The sequence below is a fragment of the Macaca thibetana genome, chromosome 15 (genome assembly GCF_024542745.1).
Source record: "Macaca thibetana thibetana isolate TM-01 chromosome 15, ASM2454274v1, whole genome shotgun sequence".
NCBI classification, from domain to species: domain Eukaryota; kingdom Metazoa; phylum Chordata; class Mammalia; order Primates; family Cercopithecidae; genus Macaca; species Macaca thibetana.
Genome location: NC_065592.1, coordinates 64,817,360 through 64,831,155, shown reverse-complemented (window position 1 = coordinate 64,831,155; position 13,796 = coordinate 64,817,360). Strand labels below are relative to the sequence as shown.

The 13,796-nt window shown below is 36.7% G+C and overlaps 1 protein-coding gene across 6 annotated transcripts in view; it reads left to right on the top strand.

The window, feature by feature from the left end:
* Positions 1-13,796, top strand: part of CCDC171 (coiled-coil domain containing 171) — a 380,335-nt gene that overhangs the window by 133,129 nt on the left and 233,410 nt on the right. For all 6 annotated transcript variants that reach the window (XR_007719876.1, XM_050761632.1, XM_050761631.1 and 3 more), the window contains 4 exons: positions 7,458-7,564; positions 9,337-9,426; positions 10,457-10,657; positions 13,557-13,724. Coding sequence is in view for 5 of the 6 variants with exons in the window: in XM_050761632.1 (XP_050617589.1) it covers positions 7,458-7,564; positions 9,337-9,426; positions 10,457-10,657; positions 13,557-13,724 (566 nt within the window). In the remaining variant the exon portion in view is untranslated. The remainder of the gene's footprint in view (positions 1-7,457; positions 7,565-9,336; positions 9,427-10,456; positions 10,658-13,556; positions 13,725-13,796) is intronic.

The window sequence follows — 13,796 nt, the reverse complement described above, 5'->3', positions numbered from 1 at the left end:
TTTCAGTCCTTTAAAAGACACTAATCTCTACAGTCTTGCCAGGAGTGTGGCATTACTTTCAATTTGTATTTTGGTAGGTAAAAGTACCGGTGATTTCCTCTTGGCTTTTCCACTTGGTTTTCCTCTGTAATATCCCTCTATAGTCCAGGTAACCACTGTGGACATTGTGCCAGTTGCTGCATTTGTCCTTTCTAACTATGTGTTCCAAACTGGGAAAATAACTATGGGGTGGGTTCAGGTACCTACTGGACCCACTAGAGAGAGGCTTCAGCTCATATTCAGTTAATTACCTGACCTCTGTAAGCTCCTACCCTGACTATTGAACAGTAGCACATTTTAGGTCTCCCTGAATTAATGGCAGTTCAGATCCAGTGTCCAGTTGTCCCTGATAAATGTAGTTAATTCCTCTCCCCCAGTACAGTTACCCTGTTAGATGGTTGCATGTTTCTTTGAGGAAGGTTAGGAGGAAGATTTACAGTATTTTTTGGTACTGTGTCAGGATTGCTAACAGAGACCCATCCTCTTTATTCACAGGTCCCTAAGTCTGTGAATTAGCTCAAGTCTGAGAAGTATTTGAGAACTAGTTCTTCCTTTTTTGTTTACTTAAGTCCCACTTCTGGTAATCAGACCTAGGACTTTTCTACTTATACAAATCAAATAAGACTTAACTATGCTGCCCATTGATTTTGGTTCTAGGAACACTGTGATCATTTAGCCAGTGTCAGTGATCTCTGTAGGTCAAACCACTACCCATTATGCTAAACATGTCCACTTTGTCTCTGGAAGTTAACTGCTACCATTTGGTCTCTGTTACCCAAGATCCAATCACTCCCACTAAATTCAGGGAACCCATTTTGATAGCACCAGTGTTTGCTGTTATTCTTTGCCTTCTAGCCACATGGAGCTTATCAAGCTACACAGAGCTCATCAAGGAAGCTGGGACTTCCGTTACTAATATATTTCCATTACTAATATATAAGCTTTGGTAAAGGAAGTGTTTTTTGAATTCTCCCAAGAGATACAGTTAGAGAGTGAGAAGGACTTACATAATAAATACTTTCCATATATTAGAAAAGTTATGAACCATTTTCCCTAAACACTCTAGAATGGGCACTACTGTTTGCAAGATAATGAAAGGTTTTTATTTATAAATTCAGTGATTAAGACGATATACAGTGTTGTGGTCTGAGTTTGAAAAAAGTCTAACTGCCAATAAAGTGTTTGTATTAGTGCTTTTAAAATGAAAAGAGAATTTTCTTAGTTATTAATACATTATATATTAAATGTTTGGATTTTATCAGGTGAAAACAAAACTCATTTGAACATTATTTTCTGTTTTCTACTACGAGATCAAAAATCAACACTAAACAACAGAGTTCAGTTCGGAACATGAACGTGACCACTCATAATCTATATTGATAACTGTATTAAAAAACCTCTGTCTTTTATCTATATTCTCCCTCTATTATTTCTTACTAATTCTCCCTTCTTGGGATCTTGTAGAAAAATGAAGTAGGTAACAAGATGGAGAAGATAGACTCCATTCATGAAAAGTTACTGTTTTTTTTTTTTCTATAGAACTATAGATTACTGAAATAATGATGCCAGCTTGAAAAACAATGATTTATATGAGTTATGAAAAATTATTTAGTTTTTGAGATTGTCTAAAAGGAAACGTGTAAATAGAGGGCTTGGAATCTTTTTTCTACTCCACCTCCTCCTGTGGGCTACTAATTCAAGAAAAGACTTGCCAAAGTACAGCCAGAGCTGAAACCTACTTAAAAGTGAGAGGGAGAGATCGAAATAGGGTGTGGTGAGTGAAAGTATAGGCTGGCACCTATGTATAGAGAAATACAAGTACAGACAGAGGGAGAGGGAACCTCAGGATTTTGAGTTGATGTTATTCAAGTATAAAGTGTTCCTGATATATTCTGTTCTTCATTTGGAATTTGACTTTTGAAAAGCTAATTATGATCACTGTTCAAATCTTTTCTGCTACTCTTTGTGAGTTTTTACACCTTTCTTTGATAGGATAGCTTTTATAGTTCATTGTTTTTTGGGCCATACTGTAGCTATTAGAATATTATTAGCTTAAGTCAAATCACTCAATAAGGTCCTTGGTTTAGGGTGACCCTTTTTTTTTGTAAGCATTTTGTCAGGTTAAGGGACCAGTGTTTCTTTTTATAATAAATTTGGGTGGGACATTGTCTTAGTTCCTTTTGTGCTGCTATAACGAATACCTGAGACTGGATAATTAATAAAGAAAGGAGATTTATTTCTTACAGTTCTGGAGGCTGGGAAATCCAAGATTGAGGGGCCAACATCTGGTGAGGGCCGTTATGCTACATCATCTCATGGTAGAATATGAAAGGGCAAGAGAGAGCAAGAGTTGGGGAGAACTCACTTTTGTAACACACCTACTTCTAAGATAATAAACTCATTCCTGTGATGACATTAATTCATTCATGAGGGTAAAGCTCTCATAACCCAGTAACCTCTCAAAGATTCCACTTCTCAGCACTGCATTGGGGATTAAGTTTCCAACACTTTGGAGGACGTGTTCAAACCATAGCAGCTGGAGGCTGAGCAAGATGGCTGAATAGAAGCGTCCAGTGATCATCACCCCCACAGGAACACCAAATTTAACAGTTATCTAGGCAAAAAAAAGTACCTTTATAAGAACCAAAAATCAGATGAGCAGTCACAGTACCTGTTTCAAACTTCATATCACTGAAAGAGGCATGGAAGAGGGTTGAAAGACAGTTTTGAATTGCTGATACCACCCCTCTTCCATGCCTCAGCAGCAGCTATGTGGTGAGGGGAATCTGTGCACTTGGGGGACGGAGAGCACAGTGATTGTGGGACTTTGCATTGAAGCTCCGTGCTGCCCTGTCACAGTGGAAAGCAACACTGAGAATAAGCCAGTGCTCATGGAGGGGGCATGTAGGCTAGCCCTAGCCAGAGGGGAATTGTCCATCCTAGCAGTTGGAATTTGAGCTCTGGCAAGCCTTGCCACTGTGGACTAAAGTGCTCAGGGGTCCTAAATAAACTTGAAAGACAATCTAGGCCACAAGGACTACAACTCCTAGGCAAGTCCTAGTGCTGTGCTGGGCTCGGAGCCAGTGGACTTAGAGGGCATGTGACCTAGTGAGACACCAGCGGGGGCAGCAAAGGGAGTGCTTGTGGTACCCCACCTCCAACTTCAGGCAGCACAGCTCACAGCTCTGAAAGAGACCCCTTCTTTCTGCTTAACAGGTGAGGGAAGAGTAAAGAGAACTTTTCTTGCAGCTTGGATACCAGCTTAGCCACAGAAGGATAGGGTACAAGGCAGAGTCCTGAGACTCATTCCAGGCCTTAGCTCCCAGATCACATTTCTAGACACACCCTGGGCCAGAAGGGAACCCACTGCCTTGAAATGAAGGACCCAGTCCTGGCAGGATTCATCACCTACTGACTAAAGAGCCCCTGGGGCCTGAATAATCAGCAGCAGTACCCATGTAGTACACACGTGGACCTTTGGTGAGACTCTGAGATCTGCTGGTTTGAAGTGTGGCCTAGCACATTCACAGCTGTGGTGGCTATGGCAAGAGATTCTTTCTGCTTGAGAACAGCAGAGAGAAGAACAAAGGGGTCTTTGTTTTGCAGCTAATTTAGCTTGACCACAGGGTGGTAGAGCACCAAGTAGGTTCTTGGGCTCCCTGATTCCGGGCCTTGGCTCTTTGATGGCATTTCTGGACCTGCCCTTGGCCACAGGAGAGTCTGTTGCCCTGAAGGATGATTCCCAGACCTGGCAGCATTCACCACAAGCTGATTGAAGAGCTCTTGGACCTTGAGTGGGCGTTGGCAGTAGCCTGGAAGTACTCCTTATGGGCCTGTGGCAGTGGTGGCCAGGAGGAGAGACTCTTCTGCTATGGAAATGGGAGGGAAGAGTGGGAAGGACTTTGTCTTGTGCCAGTTCAGCCTCAATAGAATAGAGTGCCAGGTAGATTCCTAAGGTTTCCAACTCCAGGCCCTGGCTTCTGTACAGCATCTCTGGATCTTCCCAGGACCTGGGGGAGCTTGCTGTCTTGAGGAGAAGAACACGAGCCTGGCTGACTTCACTACCTGCTTATTGTAGAGCCCTAGGGCCTTGAGCAAACATAGGCAGTCGCCAGGTAATGGTTACAGCAGGTCTTGGGTGATACTCAATGCTGTGCTGGCTTCAGGTTTGACCTAGTGCAGTTCTAATGGTAGTGGCCACAGGGGTGCTTGTGTCACTTCTCCCCCAGTTTTAGACAGTTCAGCACAGAGAGACTCTGTTTGTCTGGGAGAAAGTAAGAGAAGACAAGAGTCTCTACATAGTAATCTAGAGAATTCTTCTGGATTTTATCAAGCCCACAAAGGTGGTGCCTCTGAGTCTGCAAGAGCCACAGTGTTACTGGGCTTGGGTGCCCCCTAATGCACATATAGCTGCAGTGACCAAAAACTTAGATCACAACACCTAAAGCCCTTTAAATACGAGGAAAGCCTCTCAAGAAGGACAGGTACTAGTAAGTCCAGACTGCATAGATTAAAGTAAATAACTAACTCATTAATGCCCAGACACTGAAGAACATCCACAAGCATCAAAACCATCCCAGAAAACATGACTTCAGCAAACAAACTAAATAAGGGACCAGAGACCAACCCTCGAGATACAGAGACATATGACCTTTCAGATAGGTAATTCAAAACAAAGGTTTTGAGGAAACTCAAATTTAATATAACACAGACAAGTAATTCAGAATCCTATCAGATAAATTTAACAAAGAGATTGAAATAAAAAGAATCAAGCAGAAATTGTGGAGTTGAAAAATGCAGTTGACATGATGAAGAACATGTCAAAGTGTCTTAATAGTAGAATTGATTAAGCGAAAGAAATAAAGAGCTTAAAGATAGGTATTTGAAAATATACAGTCAGAGGAGACAAAAGAAAACAGAATAAAAAAGAATGAAGCACCCCTACAGGATTTAGAAAATAGTCTCAAAAGGGTAAATCTAAGAGTTATTGGCCTTCAAGAGGAGGGAGGGAAGGAGGGAGGGAAGGAGGAAGGAAGGGAAGAAAGGAGGAGGAGGAGGGGGAGAGAGAGAGAGAGAGAGAGAGAGAGAGAGAGAGATAGAGAGAGAGAGTTTATTCAAATGGATAATAACAGATAACTTTCCAAAGCTAGAGAAGTATATCAATATTCAAGTATAAGAAGGTTATAGAACACCAAGCAGATTTAACCCAAAGAAGACTACCTCAAGGCATTTAATAATCTAGCCATAGCAGACCTAAAGCTTGCTTTGTACTTCAACTAAACTTTATTATATAAACATTTTCAGGAAAGAAAACTTTATTTTATGTAGAATATAAGAATGTTCATAGGTCAGTACGGAGAGGGCATTTTGTCCCATTACTCTTCAGCACTCATATTAAGATGATTTTATTCTTCTGAATTTCTAAGAAGAAGTTTTCTCCCTTATTGTAAAAACGCAGATTTCCCGAGTGTCCATGAATGATTTATTCATGGTCTACTTGTGTAGTAGCAAAAGAAAAGAATTATACATTACATTTTTTTTTTATCTTGTGCAAGAGAGGAATTTAAAAAAATATATTTGGTAAGACCTTTAATAAAATTTTTAATGAGTTGTCTTTCCAACTCATAGTCATTACAAAGACTACTGTCTCCTCTATTATCATGACTCAGAACACTGTATTTCTTTTCCTAGCTGTCATATGTGTTGTTTCCACATTGCTTTTGGTCTTTAAGTTAAATATTCCTCTTCTGTTAAAGAAAAACCAAGTTGTACCCATATGTAAGTTGGTACTTAAATTACCCCTTGATAAATGTCATAAATATATTAATAACATTTTCTCCAAGATTTAAACATGAGATATCACCAGTACTCTGAGCTGAATAAAGTTGCTCTATCATTAAGAAAATTTCCCCTTTCTTCCTTTATTACTGCCTTCCCCTACTTCTCCATAAGTTTTAATAATAGAATATTTGAAGAATGGATAAATGTCATATAATTTTTTATCTTGTATCTTTCTCTCTCTTATTAAACCCTAAATTCTATAAAGACAGAGGCTATACCTTTCTTGTTTATCTTTGTATGCTTAATGCCTAAGTTTGGTATATAGTAGGAATTCAGTAATTTAGTTGAATGAATGAATAGTAGGACGTATAATATGAATGCTGCTCTTAGAAATTGGCTTTGTTGAAAATCTATTTCTTGTATATTGAAATATTTATATTACTAAATACAATGAGGAGAAATAACAAGAAAAGAATATTTCCAATATGAATATTTTAAAACTGAATTTGCTACTTGCTTTTTAACACTTAAAGAATAGTCCAAGGCCGGGCGCGGTGGCTCAAGCCTGTAATCCCAGTACTTTGGGAGGCCGAGGCGGGTGGATCACGAAGTCAGGAGATCGAGACCATCCTGGCTAACATGGTGAAACCCCGTCTCTACTAAAAATACAAAAAAAAAACTAGCCGGGCGTGGTGGCGGGCGCCTGTAGTCCCAGCTACTCGGAGGCTGAGGCAGGAGAATGGCGTAAACCCGGGAGGCGGAGCTTGCAGTGAGCCGAGATCGCGCCACTGCACTCCAGCCTGGGTGACACAGCGAGCGAGACTCCGTCTCAAAAAAAAAAAAAAAAAAAAAAAAAAAAGAATAGTCCAATCAGCAATCAATTTAAAGTAGTTTTTGAAACTCAACTTTTTGGATTAATACTTGGAGCTACATTTATCATGTGACCTTTATTAGCTCAACTAACGTAATTTATGGCCCAACTAAATTAAAGTAGTTTGAAGGCATAACATGGAAATACTCATACTTTTACCATGAGTATCAGTTTTAAGGGTTTTAATTGAAACATGATGTAGACTATGTAGATAATAGCATTTTTATTGTTTATTTCAAATTGTAACTTGAGAATTTTAAGGATTGAAGAATATTTCCAAGTATAACAGAAAATTATATACTCTTGGGTTCAGAAATTATTATTTAAGCAAAATAGTGCAGTATAAAAAGCCTGACTAATCAGAAACACAAGGACCACAGTAAGTGTACATAACTCCCCCAAACAGTGGTGGTGTAGACTGTTCATTTAATTAAAGGTATGTACAAACACTGCAGTTACTTAGGAGACATGATAAAAAACAACAACAACAACAACAAAAAAAACCCTAACTACCATGTGGGTCTTGATAAGGTAGAAAGTAGTCATAAATTTAAATTTGATATATTATGAACTTTAATATGGCCGCTTGTTTAGAAAGGCTATTAATACTTGGCCATACAGCAGCATACTTGGAGAATAAAATTCTACTCAAGGTTTCATAATGTCTTTTCGGCTCTACCTAATTGTAGTATCTCTGTTACTATTTGCCTAACTTTTGTCCCTTTGTGACTTTAAGGGTATATTTTCATCCTATATTTTTCTCTAGGCATCCACAAGGACAAAGATAAACCTCCCAGCTTCTCTGTTGTCCTTGAGACGTTGAGGCGTACCTTGACAGATTACCAGAACAAGCTGGAAGATGCATCTAATGAGGTAACACTTGCACTGTTTGGCTGCACACATATAGCCTTCGGCCTGTACCAGTACGTATTCCTTGCTTGTTACAAAGGTCAAAAAGATTGGGAATGTTGAACTGACAGCTTCACAGATACAAAAAATAATACATTATCTTTCACTGTTCTTTCTTTAAGTGTGGCCTAAAGTCATGTCTCACTTACGTTTTTGTAACTCTTCAGTCACACTATTGTTTTCAAAATTATAAAGACTCTATCACTTCTTGATCTTCATAATTTATCTGTCAATGAAAACACTGTGCAAGTAGTTTAAGTTAATATGTACTGTATTTAAATGTTAATGTGTTTTTACAACGTTTGGTATAGCTACTGGAAATTTAGGTTTTGTCAGTGTTTTAGGTTAAGATTTCTACAAACTGTGGAAGTCTTAATAAAAAAGAGAGAAATTAGTTTTCATTCTCTAAAGGGAGTAAAGTGTTGTTAGAAGTTTTTAAAAAACAAATATCTGTTTGATGTAGCCTGGGAGCTTTTAGTTTGCTGATTGAAAAAGCTCATGCTTCTATTTATCATCTCATTTGTATTGTTTAATGTGTGGGTTGATAATTTTCTTGGGTATTAAAATGTTTTATGAATTTGTGCTTTAAAAATTGAAGAGTTTGTCTAGTTACATCTTGTCAAATTAGCATATGAAGTAATTACATTAAATACAATTAGTTAGCAAAGCAACAAACAGATTGTTAGAGTCAAAGACAAGTCACGTAGCAAGGAATTTGGAGTTTATCCTTGTGTTTATCTCTTTCTTTCATATAATATAAACACCACAAAACGGTTACATTTCACATTTCAGATGCGGCTTATTTTATTTTAGCTTGCTAAGATGACCAAAGAAGGAAAAGTGAGTCTTCTTAATACCCTCGGTAATTGTTCAAAAGGCATAAAAGAAAATGACCATCGAAATAATTAAATTTCTATGAAGAACAAATATTATGAAGTCTTTCCCAGTGAGACAAGACAACCTGTATTGTTAGTAGTTTATGAAACTCTTCTGAGGCCTAGGTCTGGAAGCTGCAGGGTAACTAGGAACATATTACCCACAGCGAATTGTTATTTGGGAGGATGAATGTCACATGATCCTCAGCACAGTTGAAAAGTCGACTCAGCAGGCTTTGGCTTAGTAATGCGCTTTGTTGTGAACCAGTGCCAGAGACAGCAGTGGGGAGACCAAGGGGGTGGCTGCAAAGAAAGCAAAAAGAGCAGTCTGACAGAAAGAAGAATGAACTGTCAAAGAAAATAAATCACAAGCGGTGCAGGACCAACTGATGACCTGCCACAAGCCTTCCCAGTAGGACTGCATGTGACCGACCCTGAAGTTGTCATATGGAGTGAGAGACCAGTGAATACCCTCATGATGTATAGAAAGAACAGTCTTCTGCTCTGTTCTCTTTTCTTTACTTGTAGATGCCCCTGCTTCTGGCATTTTGGTCCAGTAGGATTTTAAGAATAAAGTTGTATTTGTTTACAACAAGAATGAAATCCTTTATCTGAATGTGTGGTAAAAATACAGTAACATCAGTGATATTTTAAGCTTGAATGCTTTCTTTTCTTTTTAGCTATGTGAACTTGTGACAGAAGCTATATAGTATTTAACCAAAAGAAATAATTTTTTGAAGACTCTTAATTACTATTGAAAAATTTATATTTAAGTAATTGCATAAAAAGCACTTAAAGATTAACTTTTGAGGTACTCTCCTTGAAAAATGTAAAAAAGTTACTTACATTTTCTTTCATCAGCTAAACAGCATGAACGATGCTAGGGAAAAGGCATGTAATGAACTTGATTCTACGAAACAGAAGATAGACTCTCACACTAAAAATATAAAGGTATTATTTAGAATAACTTTTACCTTTTGTATTAAGAAACAAATGTAGTTATCTAGGGAATATTTTAAAGTAGAGATATTGAGGTACCTGAAAATATATATTTGTATTTTTAAAACTATGTATGGATAGAATTTTAATTTTTTCTTGTTGATTAAGAGTAACAAGAATGTTTTTTTCATTTAAAAAATTAAAACTTGATTGGAAATTGTTTTGGTTAAAGGAAAATTTGTTTCCTAGATTCAATAATAATACCTTATGAGATTCAAATAATTATTTAAGATGAAATGTCCAGCCTTAGGTACATATTAAACATATTTTGCATAAGCACATCCGTATTTGGAGTCAGTTTTCATCATTTTAGGGTGGAGCCATTGTTTTCAGTACATCGTGTCTGTTAATGGGCTGAGACCACACCTGGCTAAGGCCCAGGACTATAGTTTATTTTAGTTTCTGTGCTGGTTTTATGTACTACATCTTTGCAAAATTATACTGAGTCAGCTCTCAGAAGTTTCTCAGTATTGCTGGAATTTTATTTTGTTGTTTCATGTTGGGTTTGTCATGGACACACTTCAATAGAATTTGTTAGGTTTAAGGAATAAACAGTTCAGCAGAACTTTGTGCCACATATTTGAGATTTCTATAAGTGGTTGGCATGTCATTGGAAAGTAAATGTGCTTATATTAAATGTAAGATATTTATTTTAAAATATTTAAAAAATTTTGAGCTACAACATTGTTTTAAAAAAATAAGTTGAAAGGAAACTGCCTTGAAAGAACTTTTTGGAATAAGTCATCATATTAACATTTTATATAAATGTTTAAACATAACAAATGTTCTAATTTTTGAGCTAAGATATTATATTTAGAAAATACATTCAGTAAAATATTTTAATGTAAACAGATGCTTTCCTGCCTTTGCAATTCTTTCATTGTAAAGCTTTGAAAATTTTCAATATGTATTTTATACTAGTGTCCCCTCACCCCTTGTTGGCTGGCCTTTCTACAATCTCTTTATTTGGTATCTATGACAGGAACTTCAGGATAAACTGGCTGATGTCAATAAAGAGTTAAGTCATTTACGCACTAAATGTGCAGACCGAGAGGCTTTAATCAGCACTTTAAAAGTGGAACTACAAAATGTGCTGCACTGTTGGGAGAAAGAAAAGGCTCAAGCAGCCCAGTCTGAAAGTGAACTGCAGAAGCTTTCCCAGGCTTTCCATAAGGATGCTGAGGTATTACCTGAGACTCAATGACTGTCAGGAAAGGCCTTTCACTAATCTCAGTGTTATACATCAAGTGACTATTTTTACTTATATTTAATTAAGAAAATTGTTCTGAGCAGAGTATTTTGAAACGTTCGTGACAGCTGCAAAATCGCTCACTTCATTACTCTTGTGTCATTCTCTCTTGTGAGAGAAGTACTATAACTTGCACAACACATTTTCTTGATTATCGTTTGTACAACTATCTTTTTTGACTTTTAGAACATTGTAACTCAAGTAACTATGCTCCTAACAGTCCTTTCAAGGTTTGCCTGTTTGCCAATGACAAAATTATTTTTTATTTCAGTAGCTTGGTAGATTGATATGGTGGAAAGAATAAGTATTTTATAATCAGATAGACCTGAACTTGGATCCTGATACTTCTGTTTATAAATGGTTTGGCTGTGGACAAGCTATACAACTTAGCCTCTCCACATCTTAGTTTTCTTATTTATTTTTTTTCTTTTTTGAGACAAAGTCTTGCTCTGTCGCCCAGGCTGGAGTGCAGTGGCGTGATCTGGGCTCATTGCAACCTCCACCTCCCAGGTTCAAGTGATTCTCCTGCCTCAGCCTCCTAAGTAGCTGAGATTACAGGTGTCCACCGCCATGCCTGGCTAATTTTTGTATTTTTAGTAGAGATGGGGTTTCACCATGTTGGCCAGGCTGTTCTCGAACTCCTGACCTCAGGTGATCTGCCCACCTCGGCCTCCCCTCCTAAAGTACTGGGATTACAGGCCTGAGCCACTGTGCCCGGCCTAGTTTCCTTATTTGTAAAACAGTAATAATATCTACTTTAACAGATAGCCTCCTTACTCTGTATGATTATAGGATGTTAATAAAATTTAGAAAAATAAAAGTCCCATAAAATTAAAACTTTTCATTTAGACCCCCTGGAGAGTTGCCTATCCATTTGTGTTTATTAATGGCTTATAAAAATATTATGACACAAATTTCATATTTCGTATGAGCCTGTGTGAATGGAATTATCTTCTAGTTCTTTTTACCCTATGGATTATAGAGCTAGTCTAGCTAGTGGAACTGGTTTATCTAATTCATCCTGCATATTGAGTTCATTACTCCAACAAATATGAACATGAATGCCAAGAGTGTAAAAAGGAAACATTCTTTCCACTCTTTTTACAGTCTGGGATTTAAATTGTGTCCACATGAAGGGGTTGGAATTGCTCTACACATCAGATAATGATTAAAGTAAAGGAAACTAGAAGCCTGACTGTATTGTAAAGTCAGCATGTCTACAGCACTGTGGTTGGGTTCAACATGTGTGAATTGATTTTGGATTTTGGAGTCTCTTTTCATGCCAAATGGATGATTATCATGCTTGGTTTATCACAGCCCAAGCAAAAAGGACATAATAGCGACACAATGAATTATCCTTAAGGATGAACTTCCTTGAGAACGAATGTGATCAGTAGGCAAAACACAGGAGGAAGATTTTTATGTATTTGTTAAGTTATATTTAATAAGACTTTAAAACATTTTGACCTAGTTAAAAAATGCGAAAGTCATCATTAACTGCTTATGAAAAGGCATAGCATATTTGTGAAAAAATCTGATCTCTTTAATTTGTTGTTGTAACTACATTTTTAAATTTTTTGTTTTTTAAATTATTGCTTTTGGAAAAAAAGTAAGGTGGCATACATAGTGAACTAAAGATTTACATTTTGATATTTGTAAGAAAATATTCTCTATAATTTCTAATTATAAAACTTTTGCATATGCTATATTCAGTTTTTAAAAAATGTATAATAGACTTTCTAAATTTTCTTTTTAAATTTATCCCTTTTAAAAGTTTCTTCCTGCTGATCTATTAAAAAATCTTGAGGGAACTTTTTTATCTACATAAAATAAAAATATTCATTTTGCAGCTTCACAGTTGCCTTGTCTTTGAGTTCCATGCTTTGGGACTTTATAGATGAAACACCTTATAAAGAGCGCTATTTGACATTATAGTAAATAAACCCTCCTCATGTGTTCAAATGTGATCTGCTTTATATGAATTCTGCAGCATAGTGTTTCTAAGTCATTCAGCAATGGATAATTTAATTACTGAAGTGGTAATATAATTTTAAAGGACTTTTAAAAAACATTTCTAATTGGACATTTTCAAAAGTATGTCTTAAGCAGCTATATCCATTTTTTTTGCTGTTACTTTATAATATTTAAACACCTACAAATGCCCAGTGTGCCAAATACTATATGAACTTATAAGTGGGGAAAACAAATGAGCCCATCTTCCATATCTTTCATATCACTATCTGCTTTGCCTAAGGGGCTTGGGATAGATTTCCTATAAGTAGTAAGTAAACTGGAATCTCTGGAGGAAGAAGAAAGCTGAGTAATTGTGTCCATGTAAAGTACAGATATTGGTATAACTTTTTTTCATCAGAGTTGAATAACACTATTTTTTTCTGTATTGTTTTTTGACAAGTAGTATCTATTTTGGCAAATGTAAATATTAAATTATAGAATTACTATACTGAGTTACAGTTAGATAGGCTGATAAACAATGAGTCCAATCCAGACACTTCGTGTGATAGCTAAGGAAACTTAGGCCTGAACAGGTGTTTACTCAAATCACAACCTCATCAGTAGCAGAGCTGGGAATGAATCTTGGTCTTCTGGATTCTAGACTCAGATTTTGATTTTGAATACCAAGTGTAAGCAGTTCCAAATGTTTTATCTGGTGCTTAGTTTTGAATATAAAAAAGTCATTAAAATATTCTGAGACTTGAGTATTATAATTTCCTTTTCAGGTTTTTGAAATTAACTCTTCACCATTTGTATTATGTATTTTACTTCTTACAATGTTTATATACAGCAAATAATTTTTCTTTTTTTTTTCCTGCAGGAGAAGCTAACCTTTCTTCACACCTTGTATCAGCACTTGGTAGCAGGCTGTGTGCTCATAAAACAACCAGAAGGCATGCTGGATAAATTCTCTTGGTCTGAGCTTTGTGCAGTCTTACAGGAGAATGTTGATGCCCTGATTGCAGACCTCAACAGGGCTAATGAGAAGGTAACTGTCCTCAGGCACCAGATACCTCTATTAAATTCAGTGACATTTGTCCACATCACAGTATCATTAAGA